Raw genomic sequence first — 17,569 nt, forward strand, 5'->3', positions numbered from 1 at the left:
CAAAAGCCGAAGGTCTACATCGATAGATACAATTAGTAAATGCTGATTCGTTTTAAGTTAATTTATGTTTTTATATAATCCTCATCGAATTTTTTCCATTAGTAAATTGAATTTTATCTCATAATTTTTATGAGTGGCTTTTTTTTACATGAAGATGTTTTATTTTGAAGGCTAGAACTAGAAGTTTCTCTCTGCTTTTACTACGTTTCCCGTGTGGTAGCTGTTTCCGTTTCCTGTTACGGTGTAGGGTTTTTTTCCGACACTGGCGCGCGCTGTTCAAAACACAAAGAAGAAACGCGCGCGAGCCGTAGAGGTAGGAGACCCGCCAGCGACTCAAATATATATATATATATATACATACAGATATACAAACATTTATTGGTTTATGTAGCTCAAGAGAAACATACTTGGTAAGGAAAACGAAGAGTTGTATTTTATCTCATAATTGGGGTACATTAGTTTTAAGTACCGTGACTCTAATAAAAGTTTCCAAGGCAGTCAGAACTAGCTTATGTTTAATGCTTAATTTATTCACCTTTTAAATCACAAATAAATGCACGTATTCAGTTGAAGTGTGCACAACTCGTGATCGATATGAAAAATGCCCGTTGTTTTGTAATGGAGACCGTGCTGCCTTTGCATAAGCCAGTAGTCCCGCCAATTATCTCTTCGCCTCCGTCTGGTGCCCTTAAATGACCGCGTCGTTAGCTAACATGTACCGTCGAGCTAAAGCTGCTCTCGAGATTATTCGTTTTTCCTCACTGACGAAATGACAGTAAGGGGACCTTTGGGCTCTGTTTCATATCGAGATTCATAATCAGCATCCTAATTGATCATTAAACTCATAGGTCGTGGGCTGTTGTTTACCTGCCACAGTCACACCAGACCCTTGCAGAAAATCTCCTGATTTAACGCCATGGACATGAAATATATCTTGAAGCTGCATTTGTGTCAGTGACCCTTCTGCAGTGAGTATTGCTTTCAACGGCGGATTTGTGACCCAGATATCCTACGATTTGCAAAAAGATGTCTGCATGAATAATATGGTACAGCTGATTTGCAGCTGGTGTTCTACTAGGCAACAGATCTCGTTTGGTTCTTTTTGAAATAAGATGCAGTGTTACTTTTGATTCATCTTCATTTTTGAGTAATTAATGTAGATTAAAGCATCTCTTTATTTTCTTTTACATCCAGGTTGATTATGAATTTTTAAAAAATAATTTTATTTTTTTTGTATTAGGAGTGACTTTTCAGATCGATGGTCTTTTTTTCAAAGCTGAAATTCTTAAACTTTCTTTTTCTTTTCTTTTTCATTTTATTTCATTACCTTTGTATGAAGATGATGCCCACCACAACCAGAAAGAGAAAGCAGTCCTCCCTGGACTCTGATAGGTAAGCTGTGTATATGCTGTTTGGCTTGCTGATTTACTCTTGAAATGTACTCTGTGTTGGACTTATACTCTCAGATGTAAGAGAATAGTCTCAGTTGTGCTACAGTCGAGAGATTATGGAAGCTCGTGTTTAATACTACGACAAATTTAGAATTGGGTTCCTGCTATAATGAGACTGACACTAATGGGGCAAAACTGCTTTTACAACTCAGGCTTGAGTGAGAAGTGGGGGTAACCTTGCAACAGGTTGCCATAGGGCTAACGGTGATTCATAACAACCCCACATAGTCCTGCATTTACAGCCAGTTTAGAATGACCAGTTAGCCGAACATGCATATCTTTGGATTGTGGGAGGAAACTGGAGAATATGAAAACTACATGCAGAAAAACCTGATTTCACCAAAAGGTTCAAACCTAAAAGCTGCCTGTTTTCAGGCAGTAGTATCATCTGCTCTGTAACCTCAGTAAACACTTTCCTGACAAGTTTATGGGCTCAAACGTGCCAGTTACAAGTTATTGGCCAATTCACCCATCGCTTGTCTCATCTGTTTTGTTTCTCAAACATCAGGCACCCAGCCAAGAAGGGGGTGAGGCGGGAGTTGTCACCTGTGAAGAGGAGGTCTCCAAGAACGCCCCAGCAGTCTCCTACCAGGAAGAAGCCAGCTGGCCGTCTGGACACCTCCCCACAGAAATCTCATCGCAGACCAGCAGGTGGGATGGACTAAACATGTTTTGTTGCAATAGAAATGCTTTTGTAATTTTTAATTGTTCAAACAACAATGCAAACAACAATGGTTTTTCCTTGTACATTTATAATAATTTGGATTTATTTATCTATTATCTATTTATGATATATTTTTTTTAATTTATTTATTTTTAAAGGCTCTCCAGCTAGATCACCCCAAAAATCTCCATTCAAACCTTCCTTGGTCACGAGCTCCTTCTATGGCAAAAAGAATCCAGTCTATCTCACTCCACTTGAGAGGAAAGCTCTAAAGGACTCTCTGCCTTGTCCAGCTGCTCCACCCTCTCCTACTGTGACCCAAAAGCCAGAAAAGAAGACAACAAAGAACATTAAGGGAGGCAGTAAGCCAAGAAAAGTAGCAGGATCTAGTAAAGGGGGGAAGATGGGTACCAAAAGCTACTCAACATCAATAAAGAGGATCAAGCTGTCCCAACCCAAACCCAGCAGCAGGTTTGTCATAGCTGTTGATACTTCTGAAGCCTTCTTCAAACAGCTGTTGTTTTAGTTGGTCTTTTAAGGTTGTTCTAATTCTCCCTATTTAATTCAGCAGTGTCGCTAAACCGACTCATCCTCCTACCGTTGCACCTAGCAACAATCCCACAGAGTCCAAGAAAGCAATCACCATCACATTCAGCAACTTGAAGCCTAAGCCGAAGATATTTGTTGGAGCTGCTTTCTTCGGTACAGGGAAGAAACCTACATCCATGTACAAGAAAACTGCGCCAAAGTCTTCAACCAGGCCGTCTGCAGCCGTCCTACCACAGACAAAGGGCAAAGAATCAAAGCAGCCGCAGGGTGCTCTGGCAGAAAACCAACAGCAGAAAGAACCTGAAAAGGTTTGTGTACATTTACGTATTACTGGAATATCTCATCTCTTGAGATTCTCTTTTCTTAAAATCATGAAAAGGTTTCTATATTCCAGAAACAAACTACACTGGAGTAATTTTTACCTTTACCTTTTACCTTGACTCTTAAAGAAAAGAGTAACTTTCTTCAGGCTCTTGCGCACAATTTCAATTAATAAAATGTCGCTTGATGTCATGGAGAATGTTGAGGTTTCAGAGAGGTACTTACAGCCTAGTTTGGTGTACAGTGAAATGAAACAGAAATCTTGTAGATGTTGGAGTGTGATGGGAAACGGGTTCATTTTTTACATCTGATAATAAGTTAATGATGATTTTAAAGGTTTTTCCATGCAATGGTGTCTGCCATTTGATATGTTAAATAAATTAATTATGTTTTTCCCCTCCATGGCAAATATTGTCATGTTAATGGTAATATTTAATCCTGGTTGTTTCCTGCAGACTGCCGTCAAGCCGCTGAGGACGTATGAGAACAAACCAAGCACAAAACAGAGAATGAAGTTTGATCCAACAGACTGGATGGACTCCGTTAATGAAGAGCCTGCAACTCCACAGCCATCAAGGTACTGATGTATTAAACGTACCATTGACTTCATTTTTCGTTTTAGAAATGAAACTTCCCTTATTATTCATTTATTTATTTTTTAATTCATGGCATATTTAACAATCTGAATTTCCAACACAGATCTCTAATATTTGCACTTTATCAATGCCCCAAGACTGATGTTCATTGATAAACTGTTAATCGTCTTCCTTCCTCAGCTCCTCTAAAATTGGGCTGGATAAACACGGGATTACTCACGAGCTCATGGTTACGTTGTTGAGATCTCCAACACAACACAGCTCCACATCACCAGCCTCCTCCTCCACCAGTCAGGTACATGGGTGTCCAAATGGCTGTTGTTTATAATGTAAATGGTACTTTGATAGTTTTTCTACTACTACTGAGCATTAAAAGTGCTGTGAGAGTATTACACCTGCTTGCAGACACTAAAACGAGTAGTCGCTCCTATTATCCTTCTATGAGGCTTGCCTGAGGGCCGGTGTGTTGCTGTGTAGTGTCACTCAAAATGTCAAGACTCCAGCAGACGCTGAAACTGTAACATGCCTTTACCGAAATTAAGAGGATGAAACTCCTCTTTAGTTATGAATGGCATCTGTTTCTGGCCGTTTTTATAATGTAATTGTAAAACAATCAGAAATTTTCTCTGATTTCCCCCTTTTGTTTATGCAAACACCGATCCCTTCCTTGCTCATTCTCTATGTGATGCAAAATCTGTCAGGACTTAATCGATGGGGTAATAATGCCAAAAAAACCCGCTTGTGATGGTTACATTTCTGCCTTTGATGTTTTAGCTCTTTTTCCATTTGTTCTGCTACTGTTTATGTGGTTTCTGCTGGGTTGTCAGGTTTGTCTTCTGAGTTTAACCAACTAGGAATTTCCCAGGGTGGCTCAGAGGTACTTATCCCAGAGTAGATATTATTTCCGCCCCAGAGATGATCTTGCACCTTCACCGTGGCAAAATGTTGTTGTTGTTTTGTTTTGTTTTTGTAGCTGACTCATGATCACTTAAATTTTTTAATGACTCTGTTAACTTGAATTGATGTTTTCAGGATACTCCTACAACAGAAGGTGGCTCTGAGCCAGCCTTTGAGCTGAGTTACATAAGCCCCACCAGCACTAACTCCAGCTCTCCCAAAGGTGAGCAAATACTTTATTAGATCCCTCAACTCAGGCATAGAGTGGCATAAATAAATCCTGGAGATGTTCAGTTTTACTCAGTTGTGCTTCCATTTGTTAATGTTGAAGTTTTGTTTTTTTTCCCTCCAGAGCCCGCAGCAGTCTATCCCATATTTGGTTCTGCCTCTAAAAGGTAAGATGGTTTGTTTAGAGTTCAACATTTAAAGATGGCATTTCTGTACAATAAATGCAGTGTGTTTAGTTTTTAGAGGAACAATTACTGAATTTCAGTAACTGAAACAACCCTGAAGCATTCTTTTGAAACATCTGCAGGTCAAAGAGCGCAGCTCTGCGACCTCCTGTGTCCTGCAGCACCCCTTCTGGTCCGACAGCATCGCTGCAGACTCCAGCTTCAGCCGTTAAAGAGCGAAGCATTCGCAGGAAGAAAGAGAAGCAGGATGATGACCAGCTCATCATTGTAAGTTAAATTTATCTGTTTGCATGTATGCTTTGATATATTTATTTATTTTCTATTCTGATCCTCACCCCATACTCACCCAGCCTGATGCAGATATCTTTGATTGAAACTTGTTCAAATATTCAACCCACAAAAATCACGAGCTTTGGGGTTTTGTTTTTTTGCGATACATTTTATTTGATTTCATTGCTTTTGTTTCTTTACTGAATGAATTTTTGTATTTATTTATTTTTTACTCTCACATCAGGATGCTGGTCAGAAACAGTTTGGTGCAACGACCTGCAGCTCATGTGGGATGGTGTACAGCGCAGACAACCCAGAGGACAATTTCCAGCACACCCAGTTCCACCAGCGCTTCCTCGACTCCATCAAATTTGTGGTAAACATCCTTCTCTCCCTTCTGTCGTTGTGTCCTTGGGCAAGAAACTTCACCCGTCGCCTACTGGTGGTGGTCAGAGGGCCCGGTGGCGCCAGTGTCTGGCAGCCTCGCCTCTGTCAGTGCGCCCCAGGGGGGCAGCTGTGGCTACAATGTAGCTTGCCACCACCAGTGTGTGAATGTGTGAATGACTGAATGTAGTGTAAAGCGCTTTGGGGTCCTTGGGGACTAAGTAAAGCGCTATACCAGGGGTCAGCAACCTTTAAGACCCAAAGAGCCATTTGGACCCGGTTTCCACGCAAAAGAAAACACCGGGAGCCGCAAATACTTTTTGACATTTAAAATGAAGATAACACTGTATATATTGTTTTTTTTACCTTTATGCTTTGTGTGAACAACTAAGGTGTGTTGCTTATGAAATCCATGAAGTGCTACAGAGAAAATTACATTTTATTTATCTAATTAACACATTTTGAACTCATAACAAAAGGAAAGACACCCAGCTGAACTAAAATGATCCATGTAGCAAACAAAAACTGTTGTGAGCCGCCACCCTTATATCACCTTTGGGCTTTTGGAGCCTTGACCTGGCTTTTAAAAAATAATTGGAAAAAAAACACTATGCTGCTAAAAGATGAAAAATAGATATTTGCAAAATTCTGCCTAAATATGTATTTTACCCGGTTAATGTGTGCAATCACGCCTCGCCGCCTTTACGTCTGTGCTATCTATGCTGTTGTTGGTATGTGTCGGGCTGTGAGCTGAAAAGCTACAGCCGGCTGTATGCGTACAGCAACCGTGTGTGAAAAGTGGTCAATAAAGAGATGCTGAAAAGCGTGTTCATGCAAACATCGTCGGGTCTGCTGTGATGTGTTTACAATGGGACTTCTGCTCCTGAACCTCTGCGCACAGCGTCTGCAAATCGGGGCTGTACGAAGTCACTTTCATCTTTACGCAGGACTGTAAGCTGTCATCTGTGAGGCGTGAGCGGTGTTTGTTTTTAACATAGTTCACGGTGGAGAACAGCTGCTGACATAATGTGGATCCGAACATCCATAACTGGCCTACCTGGGGTTGAAAGTCTCGATAAATGCACGGCGTTTCGGCGGTTACACCGGCTTCCGCGAGTGTGACGCTTATTTTGAGCGATGAAAAAATAATAAAATATAATTTTATTTTTATATTTCGATATCACAAAAATCTTCCAAGTTAAAAAAAGAACTAACATAAATAAAATACACTTCAGCTAAATACTTCTAATTTATTTCCCCAAACCACACGGAGCCGCACTATAAGGACTAAAGAGCCGCAGGTTGCCGACCCCTGCGCTATACAAATACAGGCCATTTACCATTCAGTCTCTCTGGACAGAAGACGTGAGTTTATGAAGTACTAAAGTGTGACTACTGCTTTAGAAACATATTGAAAAAATTATGCAGCATTAGCTGCCAAACATAGTTGGGTGGACTTTAGTGTACCTGAGCAGCCCACCCAAGTATAGTCCATGTGGGGGGGTGGGGATCAGGGAAGCTGTTAAAGCTGCTGGCGGGAGTTTACTTCGTGGGATGAGGTTGTTGTTGTTGTAATTGTTGGCTTGTAACTGCAGCTCCTTTCCTCTGTTGTGTTTTCTCAGGGCTGGAAGAAGGAACGGGTGGTGGCTGAGTTCTGGGATGGAAAAATCCTCCTGGTCATGCCAGATGATCCCAAGTACGCCATCAAAAAGGTTTGAGCCAGCACACTGAAGCACTTCTGCTTATTTCTGATTTTTCTCCATGCTTATTTGTTGTTAAGTGCTTTCACTTTTAAACAGACAGAAGTGTAGACAGACAGCCTCGTACACAAGTTAGTGTTTACTTAAAAGTGTTGCATTTAATTTTTAATCATTTTTGTGTGCTTGCTTTCAGGCTGAGGATGTGCGGCGTGTAGCGGACAATGAGCTGGGGTTCCAGCAGGTGGCTCTGAGCAGACCAACTCAGGCTAAAACCTACCTGTTCATCAACACAGAGCGACTGGTGGTAGGATGCCTCGTCGCTGAGCCCATACGACAGGTACGGCTGTGTTAGTGTCTCTAGCATATCTGAAAATATAAATGTTTGTTCAGGAAATCTGTTTGTTGAAACATAGTAACGCTGCAGCTAACATGTAAAGCTTTTAAACATCAGATTTGCTTTGGAGATTAGCCTTTAATTATTCTCTTGGTCTTCAAAACGATGGTTTCGTTTTGAAGTTTCAGTTGATGCCACATGGATCTTATAGGTGCCGTAACTTATGCATAGATTCTCTTCAGGCTTACAGAGTCCTTGAACAGCCAGATCGACACAAGGACATGACAAAGGACGACTTCATGGAGAGACACAGAGCCTGGTGTTGCTCCACTGTCCCAGAACAAGCTCTGTGTGGAATCAGTCGGATCTGGGTCTTCAGCCTGGCCAGGCGACAGGGCATTGCCACCCGCATGCTGGACACAGTGAGGTAGGATGATGCACACAACATGAATCTCGCGGTCTCCTTACTTGTTTCCTCATAGAAATGAAGAATTTTGTTTTCATTGTAGCCATATAAAAGTTGTTTATATTAACACGGCTGTGATGACTGTCAGTATGACCCCAGTATAAGCAAGAACTACGAAATCATTTTTATTACTTATTTTATTACCGGTACTATTACTTTAGGGTGTCTTTGAATTCAGCCCTCTGTATCAATATGGCATCTTTTTCGTTCCTAACACATTATCAGTTTAGGTGTCGGCACATTTGTTTTCCACCCATTGAGATCTAATGTGTTTTCAAAGTGTTTTTTAATATTTTTTGCAATGTATGATGTCTCAGTCAGCTGGTTACTGAGTAAACTCCTCACACACATGAACTTGTGGACCCCCTAAATAATATTTGAATGGTAAACACTATGGTCAACAGCAGGTGGTAAAACTGGAAACAGGCTCACATAAAGTGTTTGACCGGATCTAAAATGGCTGATGGCTTCAGTTTCTTTTCCCTTTTTGTCTTAGGAGTACGTTCATGTACGGCAGTCCCCTAACCAAGGAAGAAATCGCCTTCTCTGATCCGACACCTGACGGCAAACTGTTTGCCACCAAGTACTGCAACACACCAACCTTCCTTGTTTACAACTTTGTTGCATGAGTTTGGAAGGAATTCAAAATTTGTCCCTGTTCCTCTGAAATGGCAGTTGGTTTAAAATTGTCTCTTCATATGCAAAGCAACAAGTGTTCAGGTTTTTCCATGCTGATTAGGCCAGGCTGAGTTTTGTCTCCATTTAAATCTTGGCTGTATACAGTGATCAGCCACAGCATTAAAACCAGCCACGATGCTGGCATTGATCCTTTTGGTCCTGTGGGTTAAGCCTTTGTTGATCAGGCTTGTTTTATCACACAGTTGCTCAGACTGCGGTTTGAGGAGTTTGGAGGTCGAATCAGAACGCTGAAGCTCCCTGTTGTGTTCCTGAATATGGTTTTAAAAGCTCATGAATCAGTATTTATATTCAGGACTGTCTCTTCACTGTTGAATGTTTTTGTTTAATGGCAGTGCCTATTTTTTTTTTGTCTTTATAAGGAGCTTGAATCCTGACTGAAGACGTTTCTCAGTTTGCTTTCAGTTTGCAGTATTTGTCTTCATGTTCAAATTAAGGACAGAAAACTAGAAGCCTCTTTGCTACATGCTCATCTGAGCAGAATGTCTTTGTGCTCCGGGCTCGACATTTTCTGGAGATGTTTATAGAAACCAACCTGTTTAAAGGTGGATCCTTTTGTTGTTTTGAGGCTTTGTAAATGCATCTAATAAACATGTTAAGTTTGTTTTTTGAGTCTTGGTCTTTTTGTCAAAATGTCTCAAACTGTGCATACCAACAGTTCTTCTGCAATAGAGGAAATAGAGTGCAGCAGTGCCAGTGCAGCTTGAACTGTAAAGGAGCACGGCAGGCTGTATGTAAAATTACCTTTTTTTTTTTTTTTTTCTAAAAGCAAATTTCAATTTTAATACTGTTTTTGGTAAATAACTGTAGTAGCATTTGTCTGTCATTGTCTGGTTTTTCCAAACCATATGATGCTGAAACTTGAGAGGTTTTTCTTTACATTTGAAACTGGGGACTGGAAATGAAGCAAAGCAACCCACACACAAACTCAAGTAAAATAGTTCAGCAGTTTTTGATGCGAAGTCAAACTAACCAGCAATCGCTTTTCTGTAAAACATTTTTCTTCCCCCAAAACTCAGAACAAGAGTAACTTCTTACAGCTGATTTGGACTTATCAAATCAGCATGAATGTGCCCAATGCCATTGCCAGCATTCATGCTTAATGGTATTATTTAATTAATCTGTGGTCATTCCCTGCTGTTTCATGTTTGTGTCAAGCTACAGGAATGAATAAAATGCTGTGGCTTTCTGGGTTTTTTTCCCTCTTTCTGGAGGAAAAGAAACATTTGTCCTTTGAACGTTCCCTCACATCCATTTAGTTAGTTCAAGAGTTTGCTGCCACGTGTTCTGTTTCAAAAACTAGTGAATTGCAATTACGATGGACCCAAGTATAAATTTCCTATTTGCGAGTCATTTGTGGAAATAACCTGTGATTGATGTTGAATTTATTGAATCTGTGCTGTCTTCTCTTCAGGCTTTTAGGGAGCATGAGATCTACATCAGTGTAAGAGCAGAACTGCAAGTACTGGCACAATTTATAAATGCACCATGTATTCATAACAATAAACCATCGTTTGAGATTTTTTTTTATTTTTAATTTTTAGATATTTTAAAATCTATATTTGTCTGTTGGAAGCAGCAGTCGAAAGCATCTCTTCTTAAATGTCCCTTAAGTTGCTTGTACAGTGAGTATTGTACAAGGAAGGTGAACTTTACCTGCTGGCAAAGATGACGTAGCTAAAAGCTGTAAGTTTCAGCTTAGTCTCAAATAATTTCAGCCATAAGTAGCTGATCAGATTTTTAAAGTTAAACAAGAGAATTATTTAAGTCCTGTGTTTTATTGATAGGCTTTTGCCACTGATACATAACAAAAATATTTCTAGCTTGAGAAAGTGCGTGAATGTGGGAAAGTGGTCTGAGATCATTGTCCAATTTATTGATATTTTTAAAAAAAAAAAAACCTATAAACGAACATTTTACAGGTTACAACTTGAATGAGATTAAAATGACAAATACATATAAACAGTGGATGAACGCAAAAACATTTACAATATAAAAGAGGACTGTAACACAATAGGAACGATAACAGACAAATAGCGATATAAAGAGATCAGCACAAACTGGAAAGGCATTTGAGCAAGTGAGTCTGTAGTATATTCATATTTAAATCCACTTTAACCATTAACTATGTTTATGCTCAGTGAAAGTTTGTTTATTAACCCGTGCAGAAAAAATAGATATGTATCAGGAGACTCGTTATGTCCATCTGTTCTATAATCATTAACCCCTTTAGAAAAAAAAAAAAAAAAAAAAAAATCTATTAGCCCGACATTTATGAAGTTTCATTAAACATTTCTAAGCTGCACCTCTGACACAGCGAGCAGAATAACTCAGTCGATAACGATCACCTCAGAGGGCGTTTTGTCCAGGGAGGCGTTGCTCTCTAAAGCCTGGACGATCTGGGCGGCTGTTGGTCTTTTCTTGGGGTCCTCCTCCGTGCAGAGGTAGAAGAGCTCCACCATTCTCCGGTACGAGCTGCCCAGAGCCTCGGTGTCCAGTGCCGGCCGCGTCCCCAGCCGCTCATAGTAGGCGTCCTCATCAAAACTCAGCTCCACAGAGTCCTCTAAAACTAAAGCGCATAAACACAGTCAGTATACTGTTCCACAATTAGGTTTTTCTTTTAGTCTTCACTGTATGGAGTTATGCTTCTTCTACACACACTTCAGGAATGATAATCTGATGGAGCAACGTGCTTCTTTGTCAGAGTCTCACCTTTTAAACTACTATCAGAAAGTACAGTCAAGATGTAACTATGTGGGCACAATCAAACTGAACAATTACACGTTTGCAGGGAATGAACATTAAGAATGAATATTTAAAAATGAAAGAAGATACATTCTTATTATAGTCACTGTTTGTAGAAATAAAGGAGAACTGGAAGCATCAGTGTCAGTTGATGTGGATTAGGATTTTGTGTCAGCCAAACATAACTGTAGCTGCACAGAAAGTAATAAATGAAATTTAAATGTATCCTCTTAGTACCGAGCTAAGGCTCTAGTTTACACTGAGGAGGATAACATTTTGCTACTTTCTACTGCTAACTTAGAACCAAGCAAGCTTAAGAGGCACTGGAAACCAAATAATGCAAACTGAAAAACTGTGAAAGTGTCATGAAGACACATGAAAGAAAAGTTAACATGTCTGAGTAAATCAAAGTGACATCTCACCTTCACCCTCCTCATCCTCCAGCATCTCCAGATGAGGCATGGCCAGCGTCATCATCTCCCACAGAGTGAGACCGTAGGCGTAGATGTCTGCCTTGTCTGTGATCTCTCCTCCTTCATCCAAACATTCCTTGGGCTTCCACGGCTCTGTGCCGATGTACTCCGCTTTTGGGTCAGACACTGAAGACACAGAGTTGTTTTTCATGAAACTCTTTTTGGACTGAGAAACAATTTAACTGCAAAACAAACAAATTTAATTTGTCCAGGTTGCCACAATGGCGTCACCCAAAATTACATTACTTTTAAAAACAAAGCGCATCTTTGAGGCTCCAGAAGTTTCTAATTAGTTCAAATTGAACCCAAATTGTTGGAGACCCCCGCAGACTGATGACATGATGTATGAGGATAATTTATGTTTCTATCCGGGCAGAAAAACAAAGTAAATCAACTGCTGTAAACAGTGGTTACCACACAAATGTGTCTGCCAATTCTGTGCTTTAATCCATGATTAATCCCATTTGTGTGCCTGCATACGCTCTGTACCACTTCAGTTAACTGCACCATTTAACGATGCGCTGTGGGTGAGTACTCAGTTTTGCTGCTTTATGAATGAAATGACCTGCATGGCAGTCATAAAAGGAGCTCACTGAGTTGCTTTAGTAAGGGGGGAAAATGAACATGGCTCATCTGTTCAGCAAGGAGAGAAACGTAAGAGCTGGCTGAACATTTCTGAATAAAATCTCATTTTTTCACTTTTGTGACCACGAAGCCATATTCCTTTTATTACATGCTGCTTATGACAATTTTCACCAGGTCAGACATCTGTTTTCATGACCATTGAGAAAAAGGCACCTAAGATATGGGCTAAAGTAGGAAGGCCTTTGGTGTTGTTCTCTGTGAAGATTTATTTTAATGCCAACATCATCAGCCAACACATTATTGAGCAGAAACACAATTCTTTACATGAAGTCTCCTTTACATCCTTCCCCAAATTCATGACATTTTTCACTGAGGTTAAAGACAAGGAAGAATAAAGGAAGTTTAATATTGTGATTATTATTTCCCCCCCAGGTTATTTGACCCGACTCGTTGATTTGAGGAGACATTAGAGCAGAGCTGGCAGGGTTAAGTCTGTTTAATTCCAGCTAATTTAATAAAACCCTAAAAAATATAATAAAGTAATTATAACTACAGTTTCCATCCAAAGCTCAACAGAAACAACAGAAAATAAATCAGCACATGTGCTTGAGCTGTGTGGGTGTTATTCTGAGCTTGTCAGCTTATTGGCAACATAACTACTTCTGCAAAGCTGAAAACTACACCAGAAACAATGCTTCCAGACAAACTATAATGCACTATAATGCTGCTGCTGGGACCTTGTTTCAGTAGATTAACATTTCAAATCTCAAACTCTCATATATAAAACTGGTCAAAAATCTTTAATATGACGGAAAAACCCAGAGCTATATCTCGTGAACAAAAACAGAATTTACCTTTCATGTTTTCATCCAGCTGCAGAGACACGCCAACATCGCAGATTTTCACTGTTTCAAAGTCACCCTTGATGACCACGTTACATGATTTCATGTCCCCGTGCAGCAGCAGCTTCTCATTGTGTAGATACTGCAAAGACAAAGTATTCCTGAAGCTCATGGCTGATGTTAAACAGACAAATATTTAGGAATGAAAGAAACTTTTGAATAAAGTGAGCTGGAGGATTATTAAACAGTAAAAATACTATGAAAATTTACCATTGCCTCACAAATGTTTTACTTTTAACCAGGGATATTATTTAGCATCAGCACATCCTGGAAGAAAATAAAGGTGACCAATACGTTTCAGATAAAAACACCACTTTTTATCTTTTAAGTAGTTAGTATTTTTAATTTTTTATGTCTTGGTGTGTGTTATGTGTAATTTTTTAAAATGTATTTAATTTGTTTTCACCTAAATAATAAATATATTACAGCCTAAAAGATACTGTCAGTTGATATATTGGCAGACAGATGAATATTTGACAGATGGGAGAAAGACTCTTCAGCCATGTTATGTTGCATAGTTTATCCTCCAGAGGGCACTCTGTACCTGCTCTGCTGGCAACATGTTTGTTATGCCACAAACAATAACAAATAAAACATTTAAACTGCACTGACATATTTGCTTAGCAAGGGCTCACAAATAACTCAACATCGCAGATGTTAGCGAAAACTGTTTGCAGTGTTTCCAACAGAAAAAAGTATCAGCCAATATTGGAATTTTAAATCACCAAATATCCGTATCTAAAAACATGCAGCTCAAGCAGACATATAAAATAATTTGTACCATGTCGTAAAAGATCATGTGTAATAGCTACACATGGTCAGATGTGGGAATTAATCCCACCTGTGACTATATATATGTATGTATGTATATATGTATGTATGTATTTCCAGTTATGACACAGGTGGGTAGGTAGAAAGGAGGACCATGTAAGCGATTTACCTGCAGGCCACGAGCCACATGCAGTGCCACTTTCTCTATAATAGCGGCAGGAAAAGCTTTCAGGCCATCCTCCCTCCGCTTCTCTATCAGGTCATTGAGGGACTGCTCTCCTCCGTACTCCATGGCCAGACACTTGGAGCCATCTTTGGCAGTGGTGAAGGCACGGAAACCTTGATGTTTGCACAAAGACGCACAAGATTTAAAAGAGCAAATATAACAGTATCACAGACTGCATGATCTGAAAATAAGAGAACCAAAAAGCTATTTTGCACAAGATTTTTACCAAGTGACCAACACAAACATTAATAAAAAAATCAAATGATGTTGAACTGTGGGATTCAGTGTTTTTTGTTATTTTCTTATCTTTTCTTAGAAACAATGTCAAAAATTTACAGTGTCAATGGAAAATATAAGTTACTGACTTGCACATGTAAGAGGACATATAATGTGACCTCAGGGAGCTGAACAATGAATCTCTTTTTTTTGTGTCACTGCTAACTGAGACAGATCGCCATCACAACAGTGCCCGCTCTTACCAACGATGTTTGGGTGATTGATTCCTTTCAGGACCTTTGCCTCCTCGTTGAGGCGCTCCTGGTAAACAGTCACCTGTTTGGCTGCACATTTACTGTTGATCTTCTTCACAGCCCAGGGTGATGCATTTAGGTTGCCCACTCTACGATTAATCATCACAAACACACAGTTAGAGCGCATTTGTTTTTTTATGTTTATGTACACAGACAGGAATTGCAAATGCGATAAAATATCTTGTAGATGTATTTGTTTACTTGGTCATGAGATACTGAAAGAGACACGATACTGGTAATGGCAATATAATATGGCCTTTAAAAACACACTGCTCATTCATGTTAAGTTTGCAATATACAGCTCCAACTAGATTGGCTAGATGTCCCACCTGCATGCATCCCTACTAACACCCACAGACGATTAGCAGACAGAACATGAGCTGAAATCACAGCAGTTTTTAGTTACTAGGAGAGATGAAAGTTGCATCTGAATTATAAAAAAAAAAAAAAAAACATATTTAATTTTCCTTCACATCACATGCTTCATGCCAAACCTGTGAACTATATTAAATTTTTAATTTTAAACAAGCTCTCATCATAATGTGTGCCACACTGTCGCACAAAAAACACTATTGTTCACACAGTCTGTTGGGATCTTGTCACATTATCTTCAGCTAACATTTTTTAAACAGTTTTTTTTTTTTATTTGCAGGTTAATGAAAAGCAAAAACAGGCTAAAAACAAACAAAAAGTTCATTGAAACCCAAAGTGACATCCAAGCTTTTTTTTTTTTAAAAATCAGAGGCTGAACACTATCCAACTTCCAATGACTTGGAAATCAGGAAATCTGGTTATTTGAAGAATTTTTTGTGTTTAGCCTTTGAGTTAATTTTGCTGTAAACAGACTGATTCAGGTACTTCCTTGGATCTTTGAGGGGTAGACATGACAATCAGCTTAATGATTCTGTGTTTTGACACAGATGTTAAAGTCCTTGCTCTCTCTAGGGATTTCCTAAACAAAGTTATGTACCAAGCTTGACTAAATAATTTCAGATTTAATTTCAAAAGGGTGGTTACATTTGATAGAAGATACATTGTGATCCATCAATTCACAGAGCACAGTAACACCTGTTCATGAGATAGACATTGACTCCAGTCCCACAACCCAACTTCTTCATGAAAGGAGAGGCAGGGATGGTGATGGGGGTTCCGCTGGTGCTTCCGGTGCTCCTCACTCGGACAAATTTAGGGGTTCTAAATGCGCCGTGGTCGGGGCTGGTGGCAGGGGTGGCCATTCTGTAAAGTTTCAGTAAACACGTGAAAGCAAAGTGGAATAACAAACTCACAACAAGGTAGAAGTGGACGTACGGGCATTAACAATGATGTGGATTTGAGTTTAATGTACTGCACTAATAGGTGGTATTTCATGTATGTATAAGCCGAACTAAAATCTGAGGTGCCTACTATGTTTTTAACCATATACACGGTTGTCCTTGTCTACGCTTATATAAAACTTAAAGAAAAAGACATATTTTAAATGGGGCCTGGCGCAACTGCTATTGACAATAGCGTTCAGGGAGAAGCTTCAAGACTCAATTCAAAATTTTACTTTAAACTGAGTAATTAATACAAGACTTAGCTTCGAAATAAGTGATGATTATTTTAGAGTAGTTTTTTAGATATCGGTTATCGACAATATAAAACAAAATTCGCCAACTGTTTAAATTATCGTCAACTGGCATCCTTTAACTGTGACTGCGAATCATTTGGTAAGTTATTTGAATTAATGTATCAAAAATGTTGTTAACTTGAACAAAATCAAATATCTGTAACTTATTTTAAAGAAAAGTAGAATTACCTAAAAGTTTCCCTTCGCTGCTGTAGCTAAAAACCGCCCGAAGATTCAAACTGAAGGCTGGGCATACAGGACGGAGACCGCAGAGGGACAAACCGAGCCCTTTTTAATAAGGGAGTGAAACGTGCATATTTCATTTACTTTTCAACGTGACTGGCCTCAGCTGGTGAAAAGCAGAATTACAATTTTTACTTTTTACACGTTTTACAATATTCTAGATTTTTCCAATAATTAAGAATTGTAATTCTGCTTTTCACCAGCTGAGGGCAGTCACGTTGCAAAATACTAGCAGTATGTGTGTTTATTTATGACAGATGATGATGTAATAGCAGAGAGTTGGTTACAAATTAGATTACAAAATGTATTTTCACCACTTACTATGAGCTACACCACAGATTGTAGTCATCACTTACTTATGAATAGTTAGAAAACCCTAGTACCAAAATGAAACAGGGACTGTGAGATCATGATTGGTCACATTTCAAGTAGCTGACACTGTTCTTTAATTTAGAGCATGCTACTTATAAAGATAAATTTGCTGCAATATGTAAGAATTTGTAGAATAAAAAGTGAAAATTTGTAGAAAAAATTCAAGCAGCAGAGGGAATGGGAGTAGAAGTCAGCCGATTAGAAAGCAGAAGACCAAACGGGCTTACTCTGCTGTTCTCTCTCTGCCATGCTGGGTTCCCAACCACGGTGCACAGGGAGCCACTAAGTTTCCCTTAAAGCTTTTTAAAAAAAATATTAGCAATGATTTTAATGAGAAAATCAAGGCAGCTACAGAAGTCCCCCATCTTTCAT

At 39.3% G+C, this 17,569-nt stretch overlaps 2 protein-coding genes across 5 annotated transcripts; one reads left to right on the forward strand and one right to left on the reverse strand.

The window, feature by feature from the left end:
- Positions 1–237: 237 nt before the first annotated feature.
- esco2 (establishment of sister chromatid cohesion N-acetyltransferase 2) lies at positions 238–9,345 on the forward strand. 4 transcript variants are annotated; one of them, XM_040017836.1, is made up of 15 exons: positions 238–313; positions 1,340–1,392; positions 1,960–2,102; positions 2,274–2,586; positions 2,684–2,972; positions 3,441–3,562; positions 3,762–3,876; positions 4,614–4,701; positions 4,831–4,873; positions 5,014–5,158; positions 5,406–5,537; positions 7,168–7,257; positions 7,439–7,582; positions 7,822–8,006; positions 8,542–9,345. In XM_040017836.1, exons 2-15 carry the CDS (start codon positions 1,340–1,342, stop codon positions 8,672–8,674), a joined length of 1,995 nt encoding a protein of 664 aa, XP_039873770.1. In that variant the 5' UTR covers positions 238–313; the 3' UTR covers positions 8,675–9,345. The 4 variants fall into 4 exon arrangements, with proteins under 4 accessions (XP_039873770.1, XP_039873773.1, XP_039873772.1 ...); XM_040017839.1 differs by having other exon boundaries at positions 2,687–2,972; XM_040017838.1 differs by lacking the exon at positions 238–313 and adding an exon at positions 342–410.
- A 1,252-nt stretch (positions 9,346–10,597) lies between these two features.
- On the reverse strand, positions 10,598–16,893 carry pbk (PDZ binding kinase). Its single transcript, XM_040017840.1, has 7 exons — positions 16,772–16,893; positions 16,042–16,209; positions 14,923–15,062; positions 14,387–14,556; positions 13,399–13,528; positions 11,909–12,085; positions 10,598–11,310 (listed from the first exon to the last, which is right to left on the reverse strand). Exons 2-7 carry the CDS (start codon positions 16,206–16,208, stop codon positions 11,072–11,074), a joined length of 1,023 nt encoding a protein of 340 aa, XP_039873774.1. The 5' UTR covers position 16,209; positions 16,772–16,893; the 3' UTR covers positions 10,598–11,071.
- Between the last annotated feature and the right edge of the window lie 676 nt (positions 16,894–17,569).

Source organism: Simochromis diagramma, unplaced genomic scaffold (assembly GCF_900408965.1).
Source record: "Simochromis diagramma unplaced genomic scaffold, fSimDia1.1 OVJJ01000802.1, whole genome shotgun sequence".
NCBI classification, from domain to species: Eukaryota; Metazoa; Chordata; class Actinopteri; order Cichliformes; family Cichlidae; genus Simochromis; species Simochromis diagramma.

Excerpts from the sequence above, each read along its gene's own strand:
- esco2 (XM_040017836.1), top strand. The coding sequence starts at position 1,340 with ATGATGCCCACCACAACCAGAAAGAGAAAGCAGTCCTCCCTGGACTCT. Across the intron at positions 2,587-2,683 it reads CAACCCAAACCCAGCAGCAG|CAGTGTCGCTAAACCGACTC; the intron begins GTTTGTCATAGC and ends TATTTAATTCAG. Across the intron at positions 4,702-4,830 it reads TAACTCCAGCTCTCCCAAAG|AGCCCGCAGCAGTCTATCCC; the intron begins GTGAGCAAATAC and ends TTTTCCCTCCAG.
- pbk (XM_040017840.1), bottom strand. The coding sequence starts at position 16,208 with ATGGCCACCCCTGCCACCAGCCCCGACCACGGCGCATTTAGAACCCCT. Across the intron at positions 14,557-14,922 it reads CAATCACCCAAACATCGTTG|GTTTCCGTGCCTTCACCACT; the intron begins GTAAGAGCGGGC and ends GCAAACATCAAG. Across the intron at positions 13,529-14,386 it reads ATGTGGCTCGTGGCCTGCAG|TATCTACACAATGAGAAGCT; the intron begins GTAAATCGCTTA and ends TTGTCTTTGCAG.